Source organism: Alnus glutinosa, chromosome 11, assembly GCF_958979055.1.
Source record: "Alnus glutinosa chromosome 11, dhAlnGlut1.1, whole genome shotgun sequence".
Lineage (NCBI taxonomy): Eukaryota > Viridiplantae > Streptophyta > Magnoliopsida > Fagales > Betulaceae > Alnus > Alnus glutinosa.
This window is the reverse complement of record NC_084896.1, coordinates 4,181,810-4,205,768: the sequence shown is the minus strand read 5'-3', so window position 1 is coordinate 4,205,768 and position 23,959 is coordinate 4,181,810. Positions and strand designations below refer to the sequence as shown.

Genomic DNA, 23,959 nt, shown 5'->3' with positions numbered 1-23,959 from the left:
AAAAGGCTTTTGATAAAATGGAATGGCACTTTTTGTTGGCAATTCTTCAAAAACTTGGATTTCACCCGAGATGGATTCATTGGATTCGGTTATGTATTTCTACATCTTCCTTCTCAGTTTTACTTAATGGTAGTCCTTTTGGTTTATTCTCCCCTTCTCGGGGTCTCAGGCAAGGTGATCCACTTTCACCATTTCTCTTCATTATTGGATCTGAAGTAATCTCACGGCTTCTTCATAGTAGTTTACGTGGTTTTAAAATTGCTCGAGCTTGTTCTTCTTTAAGCCACCTACTCTTTGATGATGACTTGGTTATCTTTACCCATGCTACTTCTGGAGAAGCTACTATTATTCAGACTTGTTTGGATAAATATTGCTCTTGGTCAGGACAATCTGTAAATATCCACAAATCATCACTGTAATTTAGCAAAAACACATCGGCATCCACTATTGCTTCAATTCAGAATATTCTTCCCTATGCCACTACACCAGCTACAACTAAACATCTTGGTCTCCTTATTTTGCTTGGTAAATCCAAAAAAGCAGCTTTTAATGATATTTTGGACAAGATCCATGGAAAAATTGAAGGTTGGAGATCAAAAACTCTATCTCAAGCAGGTAAATCTATCCTACTTAAGGTGGTGGTCTCTGCTATACCCTCTTATGCTATGAGCTATTTTCTGCTTCCAGCTGGTTTTTGTAATACTTTAGATAGGGCTTTCAAGAATTTCTGGTGGGGTTTTCCTAAAGACAAAGCCCGTAATTTATCACTCAAGTCTTGGCCTTCTTTGTGTTTGCCTAAGGATCATGGTGGTCTTGGTTTTCGGTTAGGGATTTGATTCATACACAACACCATCACAACAACCACACAACAACCCCTCACATGAGGGTGGGCCCCAGTGTGTGGGGTCCACCCTCATGTGAGGGGTTGTTGTGTGGTTGTTGTGATGGTGTTGTAAATTTAACATTTTCCTTTCGGTTAATGAAGGATGTTAATCTTTCTCTTATCTCCAAACTTGGATGGAAACTTCTTTCTAATCATGACAGTCTTTGGGTATCTCATTTTCATACTACGTACATCAAATATGGTAATTTCTTATCTTCTCATCTTACCTCTGGTTCCTGGATTTGGAATGTTATTAAGGCTACACTCCCCATTATTTCAGCTGGTGCTTGTTTTGTTCCCCATGTTACTTCTACTCTCCCAATTTGGTCTTCACCTTGGATTCCTACTATTCCATCATTTATCCCTTTACCTCGGCTGCCATCTTTCACTTCCACCCATTATTTGGCTATCGCTGATCTTGGGCTTGTTTGGCAAAGAACATAACAGAACAGAGTAGTGGGTTGTTAGTTTTGAAATTAGTGAAAAGTGATGATGTGATATAAAGTAAAAAGAATTTGTATAGAAAAGTGGAAATTTTTTGTATTGTAGTGAATTTTTTATTTAAATAATAATAAAAAATTATTGATGTGATATAAAAAGTAAAAAAAGTGAGAATGTTTTGATGTAAATTGTTATTGGAAAATGTGAAAAAATGAAAAAAAATAATGGGAATAGTGTTCTCCACTACCGTGTAATGTTTTGTTGTTTGTCAAACATACCCCATATTCATCCTTCTACTAAGTCTTGGAGAAAGAATCTTCTGTGTTTTTTGTTTGATCCGGGCATTGTCTCTGAAATCCTCAAAATCACCATTCGATCCACTTCTGATCTCCTTCTGTGGACACCCTCCTCCACTGGGGTTTTCTCTACTAAATCAGCACACCACCATATTTGTTCTATTTTATCTCCCCATCCTTCCCCTCTTTCCCCTTCTTCCTAGAAATCTCTTTGGAAGCTTAATCTGAATCATCGTTTGAAGCTTTTTCTTTGGAAAATGGTTTGGAACATTATACCTACCAAAGTTCGGATTTCACAATCTATTCATTCCTCTCTCCCTGACACTAGTTGTTCTCTTTGCTCATTCCCTCTAGATTCCCTTTTACTTCACATGCCCTATTGCACGTGTGGTTTGGCGCCATTCTTTTTGGCCTTTAGATATAAATGCTTTAAATGTGACTAACATTACAGATTGGCTTCTTATTATTCTCAATCCAAATCGCATGATTGGCATCCCTCAGGCTGAGATACACCTGTTCCAAATATTTGTTGCTGTAGCTTGTGATTATCTGTGGTTCATCAGGAATAAAGCTCATCATGATGGTCTTATCCCGAATGCTCTTATTATCTCATCTACCATCAACAAGATTGTACTGGAGCATCACTCTGCTTGAAAGAAAAAATTGGCCCCCACTCCTGAAGTATGACGGTCTCCTTCTCCTCCCTCCTTGAAGATTAATTATGACATAGCAATTAGAGATACTTTCTCGGCGCAATCTGCAGTTTGTAGAGGCTCTTCAGACTCCATTCTTTGATGTATCTCCCTCATTAGTTCCCCATGTACTGCTATTTATGGAGAGGCTCTTGCAGCTCTCTTGGCCGCTCGTTTAGCAGTCTCTATGGGCTTACCTTCTTTTATCTTAAAAGGTGATTCGTTTCTAGTCACCCTGGCGCTCCAACGTCCTGATATCACTCAAGACTGGCGAATTGCTTCCACCATCTCCACAATCCATTCCATCATCCCACCAACATCTAGCTGGAAGGCTAGCAAAGTCAACCAAAGTGCAAACTTCTGTGCCCACTATGTGGCAAATTGGGCCGCAACTAGAAACCATTCTGGCTGCATTCCCACCCATTTATCCGGATCTCTTTTCTCTTTTTCTGGTTATCTTCCTCCCTGTTTTGGAAGAGACTCATCTTCTTTCTTTGTTCCTTAGTTTTTTTTGTTTTAAATGTACTTACAAAAAAAAATAAAAAAATAAAATTATAATGGTCTCAGTCCTGCTTTCTTATTGCGTGTTCACCTTTCTTTCTCCCCAAAAGTCTTAAATTTTTTTAACTTTCTACACTTCATTCTTAAAAAAATAATGGAAAAATATAGGTATCCCAATCAAAGTACCACTTAATGTCTCAATTGTTAATGTTTTTCCTAAACTATCAGTTATGTCAATGTCCTTTGTAAACTATCAAAAAATGTCAATGTCACCCAAGACTAACAAAAAGACAAAAAAGACCCTAAATTATTTTCAATAAGAAAAAAATGTACTTATAAATTCGAAAAAGTAAAAAAATTAATGAAAAAAGAGAGAGAAAAAATTATTATTATTATTTTTTAAAAAATAAAACAGCCTGGTTTTTATAATTTTTTTCAAATATAGTTTTTGGTTTTTTAAAGATTTTTTTTATATAATTTTTTTAGTTTTTTTTTTTAAAATATATAATGTTAAGAATTTTTATAAGGACATAAATTTGCTACAAAACAGTTTGTAGGAAATTTTGTACAACCTACATATAAGAGTGACATGTATTCTTTAAACATGTGAAAATCATATGTTTTTATTTTTATTTTTATTAATGCTATTAAAAAAATATGTGAGAAGCACATGCTATTAAAACAACATGTACTTCTCACGTGCCAATGGATACATGTCAATCTTATATGTGGGTTGTATAAAATTTATTACAAACTGGTTTGTAGAAATTTATGTCAACAACTAAAAAATAATCAACCTAAAATTATGTTTAATTATAACATAAATATATTGACTAATAATAATTATATATTTTCACATGATCTAAGGAGTTGCGAACAAAAGAGAGAGACAATGAAGAAGAGTTGCAGAAAAAAAGAGAATGTGAATAAAAAGACATTCGGGGTGAGATTGAGATATAATGCAATTATGCAATTGCTTGCCCGTATTAGATATTATTTTGTAATTTGGACAGACAATTGTAATTAAGAGGATTCATTTTGAAGCCTACTGCCTACTTATCCGATCTAGTGTTCGGACGGCCCGAGACCATTGACGGTTGCCCATATTAATCAAATACAAATTCCTATGAAACTTTCCTAATCCTTGCCCAAAGACAAACCATAATCTCTCCCTTAGTTTTTCTCCTTTAGAGAAGGCCAAGAGAGGACGAAAGACAAACTCATCTCATGGAGCTGTGTAACTCACCGTTGAGACGTCGCTATCCGGTATATTTTGTTTCAGTTAACCGGCCGTATCTCCCAAAAGGGCTCCCAACCAACTTAACTTCCAATACGTGTCAAAGGCTAAGGCTCCTGTAAACGTAGACCTGAACCCACCAAATCACTACCCAATCCACAAAAGCACCCTAATTAACCAGGTGGTGGTACGCCCACTTTTCACCCTTGACAGTCTCAAAAGATACGTATCTCACTTTGACCCTTTTCTGCTCCACCAAATTATATTCTTCCACGTGTACAATCTCACTATACCTGACGGCATCGGATTGCCTCTCCCTGAGGCCGAAGCAACGCGCCAAAGAATTCGTGTCCAAGTTGAAATTTACAAACTTAACTTATTTAATATATATTTTTAATTATAATGAAGCGATAAGAAATTGTGCATTACGTTTGTCTCCCCTTCTCTGCCTTGCCACCACCTGTTTACCTTCCTCTTGCAGCTTTGCTCTACGCGTTGCATTTAATCTCATTCGACAAGGACAAGCCATTCTATTTTGTTAACGTATATTTTATTCGATCTCAACCTATTATTATATTATATTATTTTAGTTTGATTGCAATACATTATTTTATTTTATTTTTTTATTGGTTTATTTAGGCGGTGGATCAGTGATCTGAGGAGAACTCGAGGGGATTGGAAATGGGTTTTTCTTGTTTTCTGGAATTTTTCTGAGTAGGCGAGAGAAGGCGAGAAAATTGTGATCTGGGGTTGTTTGGTTCGTGTGGAAGTTTTTGTTTGACTTTTTGGAAGGAGATTTGAGATGGGTTTCTTCAGTACCGTATTGGGTTTTTGTGGATTTGGATTTGGAATTTCTATTGGTCTTGTTGCTGGGTATTTCCTCTTCATCTATTTCCAACCCAGCGATGTCCAGGTCCCTCTCTTTTTCTCTCTATATATGTGTATACACGCACACACATATTACGTGTATATATATATTGCTTTGTGTTGTCTTATATGTGTGTGTCTGTGTGTGTGTATATATATATATATATATTGATTTGGAATTGGAGTTATAGCTTTTGTAATGCTCTGTTTGGTTGGAGAGGAAAAGATGAGATAAGAAAAAGAAGTTCTAACACATGAACCAAACATGCTGCAAATTGAGTTGGTTATATGCCAATGCTGGTAATTCAATATAGTCAGTTTGTTTTTTGTTAGTTAGACAATGCTTGGGATTAAGAGTAAAAGAAGGATATAATATTGTCAGGATTTTATAACGGAAAACTTTTGAGCATATTATCATTGGCCTCCTGCAGTAGATATGTTTTTTAAAAGTTTATTTATGTATTTGATGAATTTGAATTTTCTTGTCCCCCTGTTGTGAATGGTATGGCACTGTTTTCTGCATGAAGTGCAGTCTGTGACTTTGTAGACTAGTTGGCTTCTTAATAAACACTAACACACACCTGGTGAGAGGTCCTGCCGCTGCTGCTCTATTGTTAACGTTGTCTCCTCATAACCTTTCTTGCACATTGGCACTGGCAACAACACATTGACCAGGATGATGCCTTAGGCTTTTAGGGTTGCCTCTAATGGTTAAAGCAATGATCTGGGGGTTCTGACTGTACTTTATCTTGCAATTTTCGAGTTCAATATGTAGCATTTCTGGCAATATTTGGCTTTGTCAATTGCCAAGATGCATCTCTAATATATGAAATAACAAACCCCAAGGGGTTGCCTCAAGTGGTAAGGGCCTTGGTCTTTGTGATAGTTCCATGAGGTCTAAGGTTTGAATTCCCTTGGGTGTAAACAATTCCTTGGGACCAATCCGCCGGTGAAGCCGGAGTATTACCTGATCCGTATGGAGGGGGCACTTTACACAGGTCCGAGGTTTACCTGATAGGAGTAGGTATATGAAGTGACCCTACCTTGGAGGGGTTTCTTGTCATAAAAAAAAAATATATGAAGTAACAATTTGTTTAGAAAAAAGAACAGAAGAAATGTGGGTATTTTGTGTATAACCATGCCCAAACTTTGGAATCTACCCCACCTTAACATATGAGGTAAATTTTAATTGTTTTAATTTGTTTCCTGTTGGCTTGGTCAGGATCCAGTAATTCGTCCCCTGGTTGAGCAAGACTCGGAAACTTTGCAGCGGATGCTTCCTGAGATACCCCTTTGGGTGAAAAATCCAGACTACGATCGAGTATGTAAATAGGATTTCTAAATTTGTCACTATGCTACCATATTTTCTGTCTTGATTGCATTTTGTCTTGACTATTGCATTTTATTCTTATGTTTTTGTTTTCTTAGGTTGACTGGCTGAACAAGTTTATTGCATATATGTGGCCGTATCTCGACAAGGTCTCACCATTCCTGAATTTTATTTATTTAATTTTTTTTGGGTACCTTATTGCTTCTATATATCTGTTTGTGTTGACTATTTGAGGTGCTTTCTTTTTTCCCCTTGCATAGGCAATTTGCAGGACTGCAGCGAACATAGCAAAGCCAATAATTGCTGAGCAAATTCCAAAATATAAAATCGAGTCCGTTGAGTTTGAAGCACTTACATTAGGGTCCCTACCACCAACTTTTCAAGGTTCGTAGATATGAAATACTTGTTTTATAGTTTTTCTATTTTATAGAAACTTACATGTGAGATCTTCTCTAGCTTCTGTGACGGAAAAAAAACCATTGTTAGTTAAAGCTTGGTTGGGACATCTGCAGCTTTTAGAAAGGATATTAAAGATGCCTTCATCTATACTCGCATCTTTCATGTTGGAATGCCATTCTGTCGTTAACTGCTTTTGTAACTTATCAAATATTAGATCTTCTGGGAGAAATTTTCTGGATTCATCTCTATTTCTCTTTCAGATGATTAGAATCAAGCTATTATGGCCAAGATCTGGAAAGTTTAATATATATCTTTGGTTTGTCAGTTTGTGAAACTAATGCAGTTAGTTAAAGGAATGCTCTTTGAACTCTTTTTCCTGGTTGTTGGCAGTTATGTCATGTTTATTAGTATTTTACAAACACATAGTTGATGCATAATATAATCAGAATCTGGTTCGAGATATTTTTATCCCTCGAGAAGCTGGTCTTACTTTGTGCTTCTGATGTAACTGCAATGTACCAACAGCTTTTAAGAACAGAGAGGGTTTGTATGAGTGGCTTGTAATGCTGGTTGGTTTGGCAAATTCCCTCAGCATTGCTGTGTATTGATAATATTAACTGTATAGTTTATGCAACCAAAATTTTGAATTAGTTTTTCCACTGTCTACCTGCATTCTAGATACATTTAGGGACTTCTCTTTTTACTATGACATCCTTCATGCTTATTGTTATATCAGGAGCACCTTTCAAGTCCCATGTTTCCCTGTGATTGAATAAATTTCACTTCATTACTCAGATAAAGTGGAAAATGCTTTTATCAGTGTTTATATTTTTGGTAGATTTGTTGTATATCTTCATTATTTCTTATGCACACATCTTTTCCCTTTTTGCTGCAACTTTTGTTATTTCAGGCATGAAAGTCTATGTCACTGATGAGAAGGAGTTGATTATGGAACCATCCATAAAATGGGCTGGAAATCCTAATGTCACTATTGCTGTTAAAGCATTTGGGTTGAAAGCAACTGTCCAGGTGATTCATTTGTTTTATGAGCAAGGGTACTTATGACAACGCCCCCCCCAAACACACACACACAGAGTAGCTGCTTCTTAATACTGTTTAGTTGGGATGATTTCAGGTGATAGATTTGCAAGTCTTTGCTACACCACGTATTACTCTGAAGCCCTTGGTTCCAAGCTTTCCTTGTTTTGCCAATATCTCTGTGTCTCTCATGGACAAGGTTTGTGATCATGGGTATATTTATTTACCATTCAGCTTATATTGCTTAGTTCCATGTCACATGGATACTTAAATATGTATGAAGTATACTTGTTAGGTTGGGTGTAGGGAGGTGTTCTTGAGTCTGTATCTAACAGGCATGTCCAAGAAGAGGAAGAGTTGAAAATTGGTCTTCTGGTTGAAGTTTCTTGGATAACTCTTTTTTTCTTTTGTTAAATCCATTCCTGTTGACTGATTTGAAACGCTAAGTTGACACGAGGATCTTGAGGTACTTTGGAAAGCTTCGAGAATTTAGTCGTGTCTTGTTGTCCTATCATTTGGACATCTTTAGGTGCTTGATGGGTCTGAAAAGTATAACCATAACCCCATCTATAGTTTACATGCACTGGAGTTCATTGGACATATACACTCGATATAGTTTGGTAAATAGATCTTCAATAGTGTTGGTTGGTCTGAAGACTTTACCAATTCACCCCTGCCATTTCTTCTTGAAAAATTAGGTCCTCCTCAAGTTCCATCACCAATATGCTTATTTAAGAACTAAAATCCTATTATCGTTGGAGGTATATAAGCCACTTTTCATTTTGCAGCCACATGTTGACTTTGGACTAAAGCTTATTGGGGCTGATCTTATGTCAATACCTGGCCTCTACAGATTTGTCCAGGTACACCACTTTATGTTATATGTTTCATTTACTCCTTCCCACTACCTCTTCTTATCCTTTCTGCTATCCTAGAGGTTGGGATAAAAGGCTTTGTTGAATTTTTCTAGTTCCATTCACTTAAGCAGGGGCATGTCCCTGAATTGCATGGAGAAGTTGTGTTTTATGTGGGAAATGGATGTATGGGCATTGTGTTTGCCTAGCAAAGATTTGCTCATTGATCCCAGATATTATTATCAATTCTATTATTAAGTTCCATGGTTTTAACTGTTTCTTGAAGCTGTTTTTCTGCAGGAGCTTATAAAGGATCAGGTTGCCAAAATGTATCTATGGCCCCAAACCCTGGAAGTGCCTATTTTGGATCCAACAAAGTATGTTTTTGCATGGTTTTCTACATTTATAGATCATTGGATAGTCAATTCTATGATTTCGCTAACAAAGCTAATTGGAATTTGTAGAGCTTTCAAGAGGCCGGTTGGAATTCTCAACGTCAAGGTTGTGAGGGCCATGAAACTAAGAAAAAAAGATATTCTAGGTGCTTCAGACCCTTATGTGAAACTAAAGCTCACTGAGGATAAGCTTCCTGCAAAGAAGACCAATGTGAAACCCAAAAACTTGAACCCTGAATGGAATGAAGAGTTCAGTGTCGTCGTTAAAGATCCAGAAACACAGGCTTTAGAGCTTCGTGTTTATGATTGGGAGCAGGTATTTTATCCCAAATATCTGGTCAGAAGTGTTTCTTCTTCTTCCTGTTTTTATGTCGTGTGTCTGAAGCTTTTTGTTACCTTTTCTTAGGTTGGCAAACATGAGAAGATGGGTATGAATGTAGTCCCTCTGAAAGAACTCCCCCCTAACGAGCCAAAAGTTGTGACTCTGGACCTCCTTAAAAATATGGATTTGAATGATGTTCAAAATGAGAAGTCACGGGGGCAGCTCGTAGTTGAATTAACATACAAACCTTTCAAAGAGGAAGACATGCCAAAAGGTTTTGAAGAAAGTAAGTCACTACAGAAGGCTCCGGATGGAACGCCTGCCAGTGGAGGTCTGCTGGTAGTTATAGTTCATGAAGCTCAAGATGTCGAAGGGAAGCACCACACTAATCCATTCGTACGGATTCTTTTCAGAGGGGAGGAGAGAAAGACCAAGGTATGAAGATAGCATTACCAGTTGCCAAAATTTCATATTCTTAAAAATAGGCCATACCTTTGAGATGGGTTGTTTCGAGGTGTCATTAGGTAATGATATAGGTTGCTTCATGGTCTATGGATAACAAATCTATCTTTTTTTTTTCTTCCCTTTTTCTTGTACAGCATATTAAGAAGAACAGAGATCCAAGATGGGAAGAGGAGTTCTCGTTTATGCTGGATGAGCCTCCCATTAATGACAAATTGCATGTGGAGGTTCTCAGCAGCTCATCAAGGATAGGCCTGCTGCATCCAAAGGTACACTATTTACTTGTTGACTGTAGTTATTATGGTTGGTTGACGAAATTTCCTAGTAAATGCCATCATTTTCTCCCTATGGCTTTAAAGTAGTTATCATAGTTTCATTTTTCGACGTGATTGAAACCGTGCTTTTTTTGTTTGAATTAGGAATCTCTGGGCTATGTTGCTATCAATCTTTCAGATGTTATTTCCAACAAAAGAATCAATGAGAAGTACCATCTTATAGACTCCAAGAATGGTCGTATCCAGGTTGAGTTACAATGGAGGACTTAATGAGCATATTTTTTTTTTCTTTCTTTTTGGTTTTCACTTTGCTGAGTTTGGATAGCACGACAGGGAAGACATTTTTTTTTTTTGGTCATCTTTATACAATGTCAATTTGTTTGGTTTTCATGTACATGATTGTATAACTACAATTTCGATTAATTGCCTCATTGAGACATTGATTTGCTTTGTTTAAACATTATCATAACCCAACGTGTCAAATGCTTGTAACTTTCTTGGAGTGACGTTCTTTTGAGCAATGTAAGGTTATTGTTTGGGTTTTTCTATTGGGCCTTGAACATAGGACAAAAATTTTCTCCAAACAGGGCCGTTGGAAATTCATTCGAACTCCGTTTATAAAACTCTAATGTGTTTTGATGTGGTCTTTTGTTTACCAAAATATATCAATAATAAATAACCACTCGCAATAGGACGAATCCTTGTAGGATAAGGCTATAGAGAGGGTGTCGAACCTCAAGGACTGCAGGGGTATTGCTATCAAGTTTTTCAAGATTAAAAATAACTTAATTAAAAAGATATTTGATTTTTGTTTTCTTAAAATAAATACATAAAAGTAAAAGACATAAATGTAAAGATAGTAAGGATAAGATAAAGAATAGGGGATTGATTTCACCACTCACCGCATAACAATGGTCAATCATAAATTAACAAGGGAAATTCATACTATGCATGATATAGGGCTCGTCTCACTCGAGTGGTCAAGAAATTACCTCTAAAGAATAAGTATAATCCATCTTCGGTTGGCACGGACCGTCCACCTAACCACTAAGATGCGGTACGACCCGTCTTCCCTAGGCATGGACTAGTTACGTCTTTAATAGGATACACATAATCAATGGAATAGTATAACCCATCTTCGGTTGGCATGGACTGTCTACTTAAATTACACTAAACTAGGGTGTAGTACAATCCGTCTTCCCTAAGCATGGTCTATCTAATCCTCTTGATCATATATAAACTAAAACCGTTGTATAACAATCATTCACATAATCACATAAAATATAAAGGATTGAGTTCAATCAATATAAAAGACTTTCTAAGACAAGATAAGAAATTCATAATAATTGAGTATAAACATTAAAATCAATTCTCACAGTTATATAACCATAATGCATAGAGAAAATCCCAAACTAAAATACAATTAAACCATTGTTACTTGGAAAAGGCTACATCAACACCCTATTAGGAATTTAACCGTTCATCGTGGTACTGGGATGGCCTCCTGTCATGTTATTCTCCTCTTCAACTTGTTAGGCTTCCAAGAAGAATTTCTGTCTAAAGCTAAGCACAAGCCCAAGTACAAGCACCAAGCATACATTCTCTTGAAGCTTAGGGGTCTATTTATAGGGAGCACACAAGTCCTAGAAGCCCTAGGAATTCCATAAAAATCGTCTCTTAAGTCTTTTTGTTCAAGTAGGAGATTGAAACTTCAATCCAAGTAGGAAAAAGATTCCAAATTTGTCAAGAATTACGGTCTTTTATTGCGGGACGATTTTGGCATAGTAAACGTCCGAATTTAGGAAAAGCTATTTTTGACATATTTGTTGCATTTTTTATTAGCTTTCCAAAGCCATCAATTTCGTTGCAATCCAATATCTGAGCCAAAAGTTATGATCAAAACACTGTAACATATGCAGAATCCAAATTTGAATCCAATCCGATTTTGACTCTTAATGGAGAAATTCCGATTTAATCATTCTCTTTACTTGATTAAACTTAACCACATCATATAGGTATTCTATTATGATTAGTTAAGTTTAAACATATCTTATAGGTCTTCTCAAAGTGTGCTTTAAACCCAAAATCAATGAAATTAATTGCATCTTTATTTAAAACTTGAAAACTTGAAAACAATACAAAATCAAACAAATAACAATATTAAAGAATTAACATATATAAGTTAAGAGACTTAAATGTGCAATATTCAATGCTTATCATGTTTCTTGAACATGTTGGTTCCTCACTCAAAACATAAGGTAAAAGCTTGAACCAAGACCTCCTTGTTGAAGGAAAAAGATCGAGTGCAATTGACTATTCGTATTGCATGCAATACGGGAAGTTTTTCAGGAAGGACAGGTGTAGCCGTGTAGGGTTCATTTACTATAGACAACTTGAATTGTGAAGCTCATTTGCTCGAGACAAGTGAACCCCCGCACCTACCCTTTTTGTGGGACTACAATACGGGTAACTGATTGGAGCAAGTATGTCCCGCACCAGCATTCTAAGGCAAGTGGGCCTTGCACTTATCCTTACTATAGGACGGCTTATTACATGCGATATAAACAATTAATTGGGCCAAATGAGTTTCATACGTGTCATTTTTCTAAAACTAATTGCCGAAGCAAAAAGCCCATACTCTATCTCTTCGAACTAAAGACTCCTGCTCAAATAAAAGAAAACCCACCAGGCCCAATTACAGTGAGCAGGGGAATTGGCCTGGAGCCCGAATGTAGGTGATCCCGGTCCCATCGAAAGGTAGTATACTATTGGGGCAAAGGAAACGGCAGGTTGACTTTTGCAATTTGTTAGCTCTGTGTTATGGACACGTAGGGGTCTCATTGTTGGTAAGACGAGAACGAGTGCTCGTGAGTATTACCGTGCAGCAGTCACGGCCTTCTTCGGTTGGCTCAAAAAGCTCAGCCCCTTGGGGCTCGTTCCTAATCCAAACTAACACAATCCATTTCTTCGTTTCTCTCCAAAACCAAAGCCTCTATTCTCTCTCTCTCTCTCTCTCTCTCTAAGGAGTGTGTGTGACTCGGCGAGTCGTTAGCGAGAAGCGTTTCGATGGCGTTACCGGTTGTTGACACAGAGTACCTGAAGGAGGTCGACAAGGCTCGCCGCGATCTCCGTGCTCTCATCGCCTCTAGAAACTGCGCTCCCATCATGCTCCGCTTAGCGTACCCTCTCTCTCTCTCTCTCTCTCTCTCTCTCTCTCTGTGACTGTGTGTTTGTTCCCCTAGAAATTACGAGAAATGAAAACGAAGGAAAATGGAGTCTATAAGCATTTGTAGCTTTTTACTTAGTTAATAGTAATATATTTAGTTTTACTTTAGTATATCGTGTTGTTTTCTCAGCAAACAAACACGAGTGACGAGTGGTTCCGTTCACTGATTGAATCAACAGTTCACGTGTTCATGAATTTTTGTATGGCAATAGATGAGTAGAAAAGTAGGAAAGAATTACGGTTATTTGGTGTAGTAGAATTAAACAACCTATATATATATATATATATAAAATTTATTTTCGGTTGATTTCATAGGTTTTTTTTTTGGATGAATAAGTTTTTCATTACCAAAGCACCGGAATACACCCTTCAGCAAAAGAAGCTGAAACACAAAGAACACGTTACACAAGGCATTAGAACAGCACCAATCAAACAACAAACACCTACAAAGCAAACAACAAACTAGCAAACAGCAACACCACAAAACAACACCCCAGGACAAACCGCACTCCATCAACACCCAGAAGCAAATTTCATATGGTTTTAATTCTTGTCATTATTTGTATTAATTGTTTTCTTTAATTTGGATGATGCAAATGCTTGTGATTTTCAGCGAATAATTGTGTTTCGTAAGATTCTTTTTCATTTGTTATATTTTGTAAGCAGATGTGTTTATTTCCATTGATTTCTTATGGTTTCTTGTAGTTATTTGAATTATTTTGTCTTTGATTTGGATGATGCAAATGTTTGTAATTTCTGCAAATAATTGTATTTTGAGATTTTTTTTTTTTTTTTTTTGATTTGTAGGTGGCACGATGCGGGGACATATGACGTGAACACGAAAACAGGTGGACCTAACGGGTCAATTAGGAGCGAAGAAGAGTACAGTCATGGTTCTAACAATGGCTTGAAGAAAGCCATTGATTGGTGTGGTAAGGTTTTTTAGTCTCACGCAAATACTGCATGTTGTTCCTAGATCCATATATTTGATAGACTAATAAAAAGCATATTAAAAAGTAAGCCTCATGTTGCCAGTTGAGAATCTCATGTGACATCACTTATTGAGTCATTTCTCTTGAGCTTGATATAGTTTGAGAGACTTGTTTGAGCTTTATCTACTTTAGAGTGGTGTCTTAATCATAAGAAGTTGGTGTTCCTCATCAGTTAATGATAGTTCTCATTGACAAGCGCAGGTTGGGATATAGGTTTCGAGTTATGAGCTTGAGCTTTTTAATTATGTTTCTATTTTGTTGAGGTCCTTAGGACAACCGCGTTAGAAGAAAGAAAATTAGCTGAACAAATTGGAATGGCAATGGTTGCATTTAATATAATGTGGATAATGGTTAGAGGAATTGCAGGACATTTACATAATTTCCCGAACTGTGATAAGTTGGATGGAGCATTGTAATTATTGTTTGTTTGTGAGGGGAACTATGAATGGTTGCACACGACATAGACTTGAAATTTGTTATAACTGGTAAATTTTATGTGTCAGCTTATGAAAAGCCTTTTAAATAATCCTTTCAGCGGTTAATTTTTTATAGAAAGTTGTCTATGAAATTGATTTGAAATTGGGTTTTTGTTTACATTTTATTTGACTGGTCTTGTCTTTCTGATGTCAGAGGAAGTGAAGTCTAAACATCCAAAGATCACATATGCGGACCTGTACCAGGTGATTATCGCATTGAAAAAGTCATAGTGCTTCTATGATTTCATTGATCCGTTTGGAAATCAACAGGGTTTAAGTATCGGTATTTCTTCACGTTGAATTTGTTTGACATAGCATGTTTTCTTTGTTGAGGATATCAAACAAGAGGCTAGACAGAGAGGAGCAAGAAATATGTTGCTTTGATAAATCATAACTAATTGGAGGTTTGTAAGTCTCAGGAGTGAACTGACTCATAATCAATTACTTGTGTTTTCAGCTTGCCGGTGTTGTTGCAGTTGAGGTCACTGGAGGCCCAACCATTGACTTTGTTCCTGGCAGAAAGGTATGGCATTGTGGCAAATTTTTAGAATATAGCTTATACTTATCAAAATTTTTATTACTCATAAGAAAGAATATAGCTTATGACCATATCATTCATTTTTGTTTATTATTTATCCTTCTTCTTAGGATTCAAGCGTTTCTCCCAGGGAAGGCCGACTTCCAGATGCTAAACAAGGTCTGCTCAATATTTTAAATAGTACTTTTAATGTCTTTAATCAACAAAACTTTTATATGAAGAAAAAAATATGATGAATTTCTTTTTTCTTTATATGTATTCTTGAGTGACTTATAAATTGTTAACATTTTTCATTTAAAGGTCTAGGAGTAGACCAAATCATCATATATTGCTCTACTAATATTGTCTGCTGTATTTAAACATTCAGTTGTATTGTGTGCGGTTGAAAATAAACTTCTGGTGGCTGATCTAGCTGAATTGTGTAGAAAATGCGTCAGAGGGAATTTCTTTAGGCATAGTGGTTACATGCTAGGCTAGGATGGCCAAGAGAGAGCTTTCTTGGCCATGATTTAACTACAGCTACAGATTACTCTCTTAGGTGAAATATCCACATCCTTAATGAAGAAGCTTAATCATACATGTCAGAACAAATGTTTGCACTTAGTTGTAAAGAATATGCTTCTGGCTTTATGGAACTTGTTTCTGCTATCCTAGTTCAGTTTTTAGGTTCATCTCTTCTGCATGAAGATACAGAGACCTGTTAAAGTATACTTAGGGATCCAATGGTTTGTTTTTGGCTAAGCACAATAATAGGTGATATATGCAACAATTCCCTGAAATGCAAATCAATTTTCATTCTGGTGGCTGATCTAGCTGAATTGTGTAGAAAATGCGTCAGAGGGAATTTCTTTAGGCATAGTGGTTACATGCTAGGCTAGGATGGCCAAGAGAGAGCTTTCTTGGCCATGATTTAACTACAGCTACAGATTACTCTCTTAGGTGAAATATCCACATCCTTAATGAAGAAGCTTAATCATACATGTCAGAACAAATGTTTGCACTTAGTTGTAAAGAATATGCTTCTGGCTTTATGGAACTTGTTTCTGCTGTCCTAGTTCAGTTTTTAGGTTCATCTCTTCTGCATGAAGATACAGAGACCTGTTAAAGTATACTTAGGGATCCAATGGTTTGTTTTTGGCTAAGCACAATAATAGGTGATATATGCAACAATTCCCTGAAATGCAAATCAATTTTCATTCTCCTATGTATCTAAGCAAATCTCTCTCTTTGTGCGGGTGTTAGTATGCAGCTGTTGTACTACATAGACAATTGAGGTTTGTTAAAACTTGTTTATATTTATAATCTTGCAGCAGGTAGAACTTTTCAACATGGAAGATGTTATGTGGAAGTAGAATGCAAAAGTTTAGGAGGGCTATTTCATATTTTCACTCTTTTAAGTCATAAAATGGTCATAAGCTGCCATCCCTCCCCACACTCCCTGTCTTTTCCCTCCCTGGTTTGATAAGTTATTTTGTTATGGCTGAGCCTTATGAGAAGTGTTTCATGTGTGGTGCTTGTGTGTGTATGATTTGACGAGGTCAAATAAAACACTATATGGAGTTGACTTTCCTGTGAATTTTGGTGGTAGGTGCTCCACATCTCAGGGACATCTTTTATCGGATGGGTCTGTCTGATAAGGATATTGTTGCACTGTCAGGGGGCCACACTCTGGTAATTTTTTCTTAATGTTTTTCATCTGTATATGATTTGCTTCATTAATACAAGCACATGTCCACACCATTTCATTTACTCTTTTGTTACAGGGAAGGGCACATCCAGAAAGATCAGGTTTTGATGGTCCTTGGACTAAGGAACCTCTGAAGTTTGATAATTCATACTTCGTGTAAGACTTAAACTAGGTCTTGCAAATTGTTATGTCTTTACTTTCTTACAGGTACTTTTGAGAGCCTTTGATTTTCAGTCACCCATTCATAGTTACTCTTGATACCAGGGAACTTTTGAAAGGAGAATCAGAGGGCCTTTTGCAGCTTCCAACAGACAAGGCTTTATTGAATGATCCCGAGTTCCGTCGTTATGTTGAGCTGTATGCAAAGGTAACATGGACCTATTCAGCCAAATGACCAATATACAATTGTTACCCAGCTTATACTCCATGGTTCAGAAATATACATAACCTATAGACAGGTGGTCACCTTTATTACGGTTCTATCTTGCTGCTTACATATGCAATGCAATGGAATTTATCATCGCCTGTTCTTCCCAACATAATCTTATATTAGTGTTCGTTATAGTACTTGGCACTGTAGAAGTTGATGCTGCCTTTATCCGGTAATCAAATATGGTTGACCCTATAGAGATGGCAAACTTTGACCAATTCTGACCTGCCAACTAACTTGGACTAAGTAGAGGCAGATTGAGTTAAAAATTAAATTTGTCTCTTCTCTTAATCCCGTCTAACAAACCTTTTACCAGCTGGTTGGGTTTGGATCAAGATCTGATATGGCAGACATGATACTGAGCCCATTCTAATTACTTTTTTCTTGTATTTAGAGGTATCTGACTGTCTCTCATTTTGTGAGATCCAGAGGTTGATTTTGAGTTGTTTTTCAAATAACCAATTTATTGTGTGTTTAAACTCGACCCTGATCTGATCTTTAGATCCCGAATGGGTCAAGAGCCTGGATGATTGCGAGCTACCATGCTGCAATCAGCAGCTCATCATGAAAGCTGAGACATTGTATGGGTAATTTCTGTTTGCGATGGTTCTTGGATGGGGCTTTTACAGGCAAAGACCCAACTTCCAAGTCTGTGCGTAATTGGATTTATGATTTGGTTTGAGTAAGTTGTGTGGTGTTTCTCTTACTTTCTGCTCAATTTGACCTATTGCAGGATGAAGATGCATTCTTTAGAGATTATGCAGAATCACACAAGAAACTCTCAGAGCTAGGGTTTGCTCCTAGATCCCCTGGCTCTAAGGTAATTGCCAAGGATAGCACCATACTGGCACAGAGTGCGGTCGGAGTTGTGGTTGCTGCTGCTGTGGTGATCTTGAGCTACTTCTATGAAGTTCGCAGAAAAATGAAATGAACATGGCTTCATTCATCTATCTCTCAAATGTCGCAAATATTATCCCTACGGTTCTGTGGCAGTGAGTTCATTTTTGCAGAAGAACAGCTATATTGTTCTTGTCTTTATCTGCTAATAACACCGGCCAGGGCCTTTCTAAAACCTTGGTCGCTAGGTGAACTGTTAGAAAGATACAAGTGAACTTTCTCGCCAATGATTACTGAAATATTAATACATATGCTGACATATGAGTCTTTTATAGATATTTTTAGATGCTCCTCTCTCTCTCTCTCTCTCTCTCTCTCTCTCTCTTCCGTTCCTCTTGAATGGGTGTCCTTAAATTCTCAAGTTAATGATAAGAAGTGGGTCTCATCTCTGTAAATGCTTGCAAAACTGTAACAATTCATACATGCATGCATGTGGGGTTTGAGCAGTACTACCTCTGATGTGGAATCCATGTCAGCCATGTGGTTGTTGAAAAAGCGTCCGAAAAATGCCTCATCAATGTCTCTTGGAGGAGTGTGGCAGAGATGTTAGTTCCAGTAATTATGTTGTGAATTAGGTGGTTTCGTTCCCTCCAAAGATTCGCGCACTTGATGTTCTCTACCAGATCTGCAAGAAACTTGAACAATCTTTCTCTCTAAGCAATGCTATTCTAATTTAATTGACCTCCAATTATTTATTTATTAATTAATTATTATTTTAAAGTAGGATGACAATGGAGAGCTTTGTGTAGCCAAAAGGACAGTCGAGAAGGAGACATTGTGGGTGGTGTAGAAGCTTGCACTCGGATGAAAGGGAGACCTCAATAGGGCAATCATCCTCCTGCCTTGTTTGCATCAGCATATGTACAGATATTTTGCTTGACGCAAATTGATCGAAGACCTGAAAAAACCCATATTTGGGGTAGAGAGAGAATACCAATTTTGAAGGGTCTATACATTAGTGTGGTCCCCAAAGCCCCACATGGGGAAGGCAGCCAAAGAGGGTAGGTAAAAGAGTTTATGCCCCGTCGATCGGGAGTCTTTCCTCGGTGGTACCTAAGCACATGACATTCGCGTTTTGCTGTGCTGGCTGTCACCAATACATCCAGAAAAAGATAGGCAAATTAGGCAATTGCCGATGGAGCCTGACTTCCTTAACCAATCACGTTAAAATTATTTATATTTTCATTCTCTGTGTCGGGTTTTTGGTTTCTCCGTCTGGTTTTTTTTTTTTTTTTTTTCCATGTGGGACTGTGTTCATATATATCTTGCAGGGAAGACCGGTTGGGAGAGTGACCACTGTGCGTGCTAACAACTAGCGTTAAATGCCACCTAACTGATTGTGACGACGGCTGCCGTCCGATTGAACCAGGACAGACAAGTGGGGCATGAGTAATTAATCTGATCTCCGTGGTTAATTATTTTGACATCAACCACTAACCACTAGTGTTTAGTGCTGCAGGCTTTCTTTTAGTTAAAAAAGAAAAAAAAGTGGATAAGCTTGGATGTGTTTTGAGAAAAAAAGGTAATGCTTGGTAGATGGATGTTACCGTAGGCCCATAGTTCAACATCAAAGTGAGGCCAAAGTTGAACCGGGTGCAAGGACAGTCAGAAAGGGGTGAAAAGGTAGGTGAAATTAATACTACCCAGATGATAATCACACAAGTGGACACATCTCTCTTTGAAAACAACTTGTGCTGTGATCCTCCCAAGCTATTGCCATCCACTTGATTTTCATGATGAGAGAGAGAGAGAGAGAGAGAGAGAGAGAGAGAGAGAGAGAGAGAGAGAGAGAGTCCATGTGTGGTGGTGGGTAACAAACAGTAGGCAAATTGGAGGGAGATAACAACAAAAAGATGAATCAACCTTACCTCCCCATCCCTAACCCTACCCTTTTGTGGCCTAAACTTGCACCACAAGGGTTGGGGGGAAAGAAAATTAAAAAAAGTGGCGGAAGGTGAACCAAAGCTAGCCCACATGCAACCACAACCACACCCATTATCTTTTCTTATTCTCTCCTTTTCTTTCATCATGTATCCTCCCTTAACCCAACCTCCAACTCTTCTAGAAACTCTCTCTCTCTCTCTCTCTCTCTCTCTCTCTCTCTCTCTCTCTCTCTCTCTCTCTCACTCATGCATGATAGTGTACCCAAAAGAATAAAGAACCACAACTACCATTTCTATACATACACTCAAAAATTGCAAACCTAATTGTACAATCCTTTCCTCAATGTCCACTGCAATTAATTACTTGCAAAACTGTCAAGATTTTTGTATTTCCTAATTAGAACAGAAATCTAACTCAGTACTATTCGAGTGTAGAGTTGTTTGTTTTTTTGACATGTCCACATAAGAGGGGGAGATTCGAACTAGTGACTTTTGTTTCATGAGGCGTGGTCTCCAGCTAATTGAGCTACCCATTGAGGACATGAGTATAGAGTTGTTCTTATAGCGTAATTAATTTTGTGCGTGCTATATTTAAATTTCCATTTAATTTAAGCACAAATGACTGCTGGCCAAAGACCTTTACAACACAATCTCACCATTAGCATAAAATACTGCTAAAAATATTAAAAGTTTAGAAATCAGTTAAAAAAAAATCAAAACGTACCATTATATCTATAGTATTTTTTTTTTTTTGGGGGAAAACTTTACTTATAACCCTGATTTTTCACCACTTTTGCAAAAAGGTACTCAAACTTTAAAAAATGTCAATTTAGGGTATTAATTTTTCAGAAAGTTTCAATCTCAATCTTCTACAAGGATCTTATGTTAAATCCTGTTAAGATTCCCAAAATATCTTTTTTTTTTATTATTATTTTTTTTTTAGGAAAAAAAAATTGCAAGGATTTGGTATTGGTTAGAATTCAACAGAATTTATAAAAAATACCAATGCCTGAATATTTGAAAATTTATATATATATTTTTTAAAAAAAACATAGGGGTATTTTGAAAATTTTGATAAGATTTAATGAAAAATTTTAACGAATGGTTGAAATAGAAAAAAATTGAAAGATGGATACCTTAAATTGACACTTTTTAAAGTTTGAGTATCTTTTTGCAAAAATAATAAAAGATCATGGATTATAAGTGAAGTTTTATCATTTTGTTGTGGTAATAAGTGAGATTGCATCAATTTACAAAACGAGAATACAGAAGGAGAAGGAGGAGATGGGAGACCCTAACAACGACCCCAAATGCAAACATTATAGTGCAATATAAAACCTAACAATTTCTGGGAATAAACCCAATAAATAGCCCCGCTTAATAGTTTCTTCGATCAAGGTCCAAGAAAGGGGCCATAGGAAATGACGGTTTTTGAGACGGTTCTAAAGATGAGCTTTCTAGACAAATGCCTAATGTGACGGAGGACACCAATGAACAGGGGTTAACACTGGAATTAATATTCATGCATGCTCTATCAAGTGGTAGTGACAAGAATATATAGTTGATATGATATTAATGGACCTAATTAAACCAAATTCATACATACATACATATATATATATATAGACTTAAAGATTTTGAATTAAAATGATTTTCCAACACATATATATTGTTTCAATGCCTTGCTTGAAGACTGTCTTAAACATTGTTTGTCTCCCATATAATTTTTTAATACTAAGAAGAATAGAATTAATAAACCTTTAATTTAACAAACTGTTCTAATGGTGTTAGTTCCAACAACACCATAAAATATAAGTTCGTACATATATTCTGGTACATGTTGTGTGAGTGAGTTTGGAGAAGATTTCTAGGGTTAACAAACATAATTAGTGTAAAGTTAGACAGGTAGAAAAAGGATAAAAAAAAATGCAGAGATCACACCATACTTTATAGTATATCTTACTTTACACCTACCTGAAGGTAAGCCATAGTTAATGTTCCTTCAACTTATTATATGATGATGCCAATATCATCAAGAGAGAGGCCACCAGCCACTCCCCTCTAACCTGTCTCACCAACTCACATCTAGAAGCCATTAGGGTCACTTCTCTCTCTCTCTCTCTCTCTCTCTCTCTCACACACACACACACACACACACACACACACAGAGAAAGAGAGAGAGAGAGAGAGTCAAAAGGCTACATATAAAACCAAAGCTCATCAAGTTCTCGCAAGAGCCGGCCTTAATGTACTTGTAAACAAACAAGAAAACAAAGCCATTTTCCCAACAGCTACAGCAACTACTTCTACTACTTGTAATTCCACTCAAATGGGAAGGTCTCCTTGCTGTGAGAAAGCTCACACAAACAAAGGAGCCTGGACCAAAGAAGAAGATGATCGTCTTATCTCTTACATCCGAGCTCACGGCGAGGGCTGCTGGCGTTCGCTGCCGAAAGCCGCCGGCCTTCTACGGTGCGGCAAGAGTTGCCGGCTCCGCTGGATCAACTATCTCCGTCCCGACCTCAAACGTGGCAACTTCACCGAAGAAGAAGACGAGCTCATCATCAAACTCCATAGTCTTCTTGGAAACAAGTAAGTCAATAAGGATGATACTAATACCATAGCCAAAAATAAAAAAAAAAGTACTCCTTAATTTTGTGCTCGATCGTTAGTATAACATCAATGGGGTTTCTTGGATTTTGGTGTAGGTGGTCTCTGATAGCCGGGAGATTACCAGGAAGAACGGATAATGAGATAAAGAACTACTGGAACACTCATATAAGAAGAAAGCTTTTGAACAGAGGGATTGACCCTGCAACTCACAGGCCAATCAACGAGGCTCCTCAGGATGCAACCACTATATCTTTTGCTGCTTCTGCTGCGAAAGAAGAAAAACCCAGTATTGGAATATTTGGGGGATCAAAAGACGCGAAAAGCCAGGCTCAAGAAAGGTGTCCTGACCTGAACCTTGAGCTTCGGATTAGCCCTCCTGATCAGCCATTGGAGAGTGGTGGGAGGAGTTCATGTTTTGCTTGCAGCTTGGGATTGCAGAATAGCAAGGATTGCAGCTGCAGGATCGCTAGTATTAATGGTGAGTAGCAGTGAAAATGAAATGAGATGAAACTGGGGTGAATTGTGTAACAGAACAGAAGGGAGAGAAATGAGAATAGAGATCGTTATTAGTTAGAAATCTCTCTGATTTTCTCTAATTTGTATGATTGGTTATGAATAGTGATATAGTACCAGTACAGTTGATCATTATTGGTGAATGTTTTCCCTCTATTGCTGCCTGTATTCATTGTTTTCTGTTTTCATTTTCATTTTTTTTTCTTTTTTCTAAAAAAAAAAAATAATAATTCATTCCTCTCTTTTTTTCTTTTCTTTTTAATTTCACTTTTTCTTCCAGGAAAAAGTTGGGGCTGTCTCAGGCCCTGCCAGATCTTCAAAGGTCTATGTAGTTGTTGTTGATATTATGCTCTCTCTCTCTCTCTCTCTCTGAGGCTTTTTTCCTTTTTTGCAATTACTTTCAAACATAGATAGTGATTCATTTGCATGAAACTCAAGACCTTCTTATCCTCTTTAAAGAGAGTCAAAAAAGCATGTTTTTTCTTTGATATCATGTAACTTTTTAAAGATTTTTCTTTTGATGAATGCTTATATATTGGTTTATTAATGTGAAACAGAGGATTCCATAGCCTCTTTTCTCTTTCCTCTTCCCTTTTCCCTTTGTTTTTCAGATTCTTTTGGGGGGTTTTTGTCTTTTTGGGAAGAGGGTTGGATCTTAATTTGGAGCTAGTTTGGATAAGCTGTGAGCGGAGGAGAAATAAGGAAAAAGATG

The 23,959-nt window shown here is 37.1% G+C and overlaps 3 protein-coding genes across 3 annotated transcripts; all 3 read left to right on the top strand.

The window, feature by feature from the left end:
• The first annotated feature begins 4,456 nt into the window (after window positions 1-4,456).
• LOC133882516 (synaptotagmin-1-like) lies at window positions 4,457-10,486 on the top strand. Its single transcript, XM_062321704.1, has 13 exons — window positions 4,457-4,593; window positions 4,690-4,963; window positions 6,140-6,238; window positions 6,346-6,396; window positions 6,508-6,631; window positions 7,557-7,675; window positions 7,782-7,883; window positions 8,473-8,547; window positions 8,839-8,915; window positions 9,003-9,249; window positions 9,340-9,690; window positions 9,855-9,986; window positions 10,137-10,486. The coding sequence occupies exons 2-13, from the start codon at window positions 4,853-4,855 to the stop codon at window positions 10,260-10,262; spliced, it is 1,614 nt and encodes a 537-aa protein (XP_062177688.1). The 5' UTR covers window positions 4,457-4,593; window positions 4,690-4,852; the 3' UTR covers window positions 10,263-10,486.
• Window positions 10,487-12,915: 2,429 nt separating this feature from the next.
• On the top strand, window positions 12,916-18,516 carry LOC133881887 (L-ascorbate peroxidase 3). The gene is made up of 9 exons (XM_062320953.1): window positions 12,916-13,171; window positions 14,026-14,150; window positions 14,841-14,890; window positions 15,144-15,209; window positions 15,335-15,383; window positions 16,813-16,895; window positions 16,988-17,067; window positions 17,176-17,278; window positions 18,075-18,516. Exons 1-9 carry the CDS (start codon window positions 13,059-13,061, stop codon window positions 18,270-18,272), a joined length of 867 nt encoding a protein of 288 aa, XP_062176937.1. The 5' UTR covers window positions 12,916-13,058; the 3' UTR covers window positions 18,273-18,516.
• Window positions 18,517-22,164: 3,648 nt separating this feature from the next.
• LOC133882581 (myb-related protein 308) lies at window positions 22,165-23,382 on the top strand. Its single transcript, XM_062321785.1, has 2 exons — window positions 22,165-22,713; window positions 22,830-23,382. Exons 1-2 carry the CDS (start codon window positions 22,451-22,453, stop codon window positions 23,218-23,220), a joined length of 654 nt encoding a protein of 217 aa, XP_062177769.1. The 5' UTR covers window positions 22,165-22,450; the 3' UTR covers window positions 23,221-23,382.
• The last annotated feature ends 577 nt before the right edge of the window (window positions 23,383-23,959 follow it).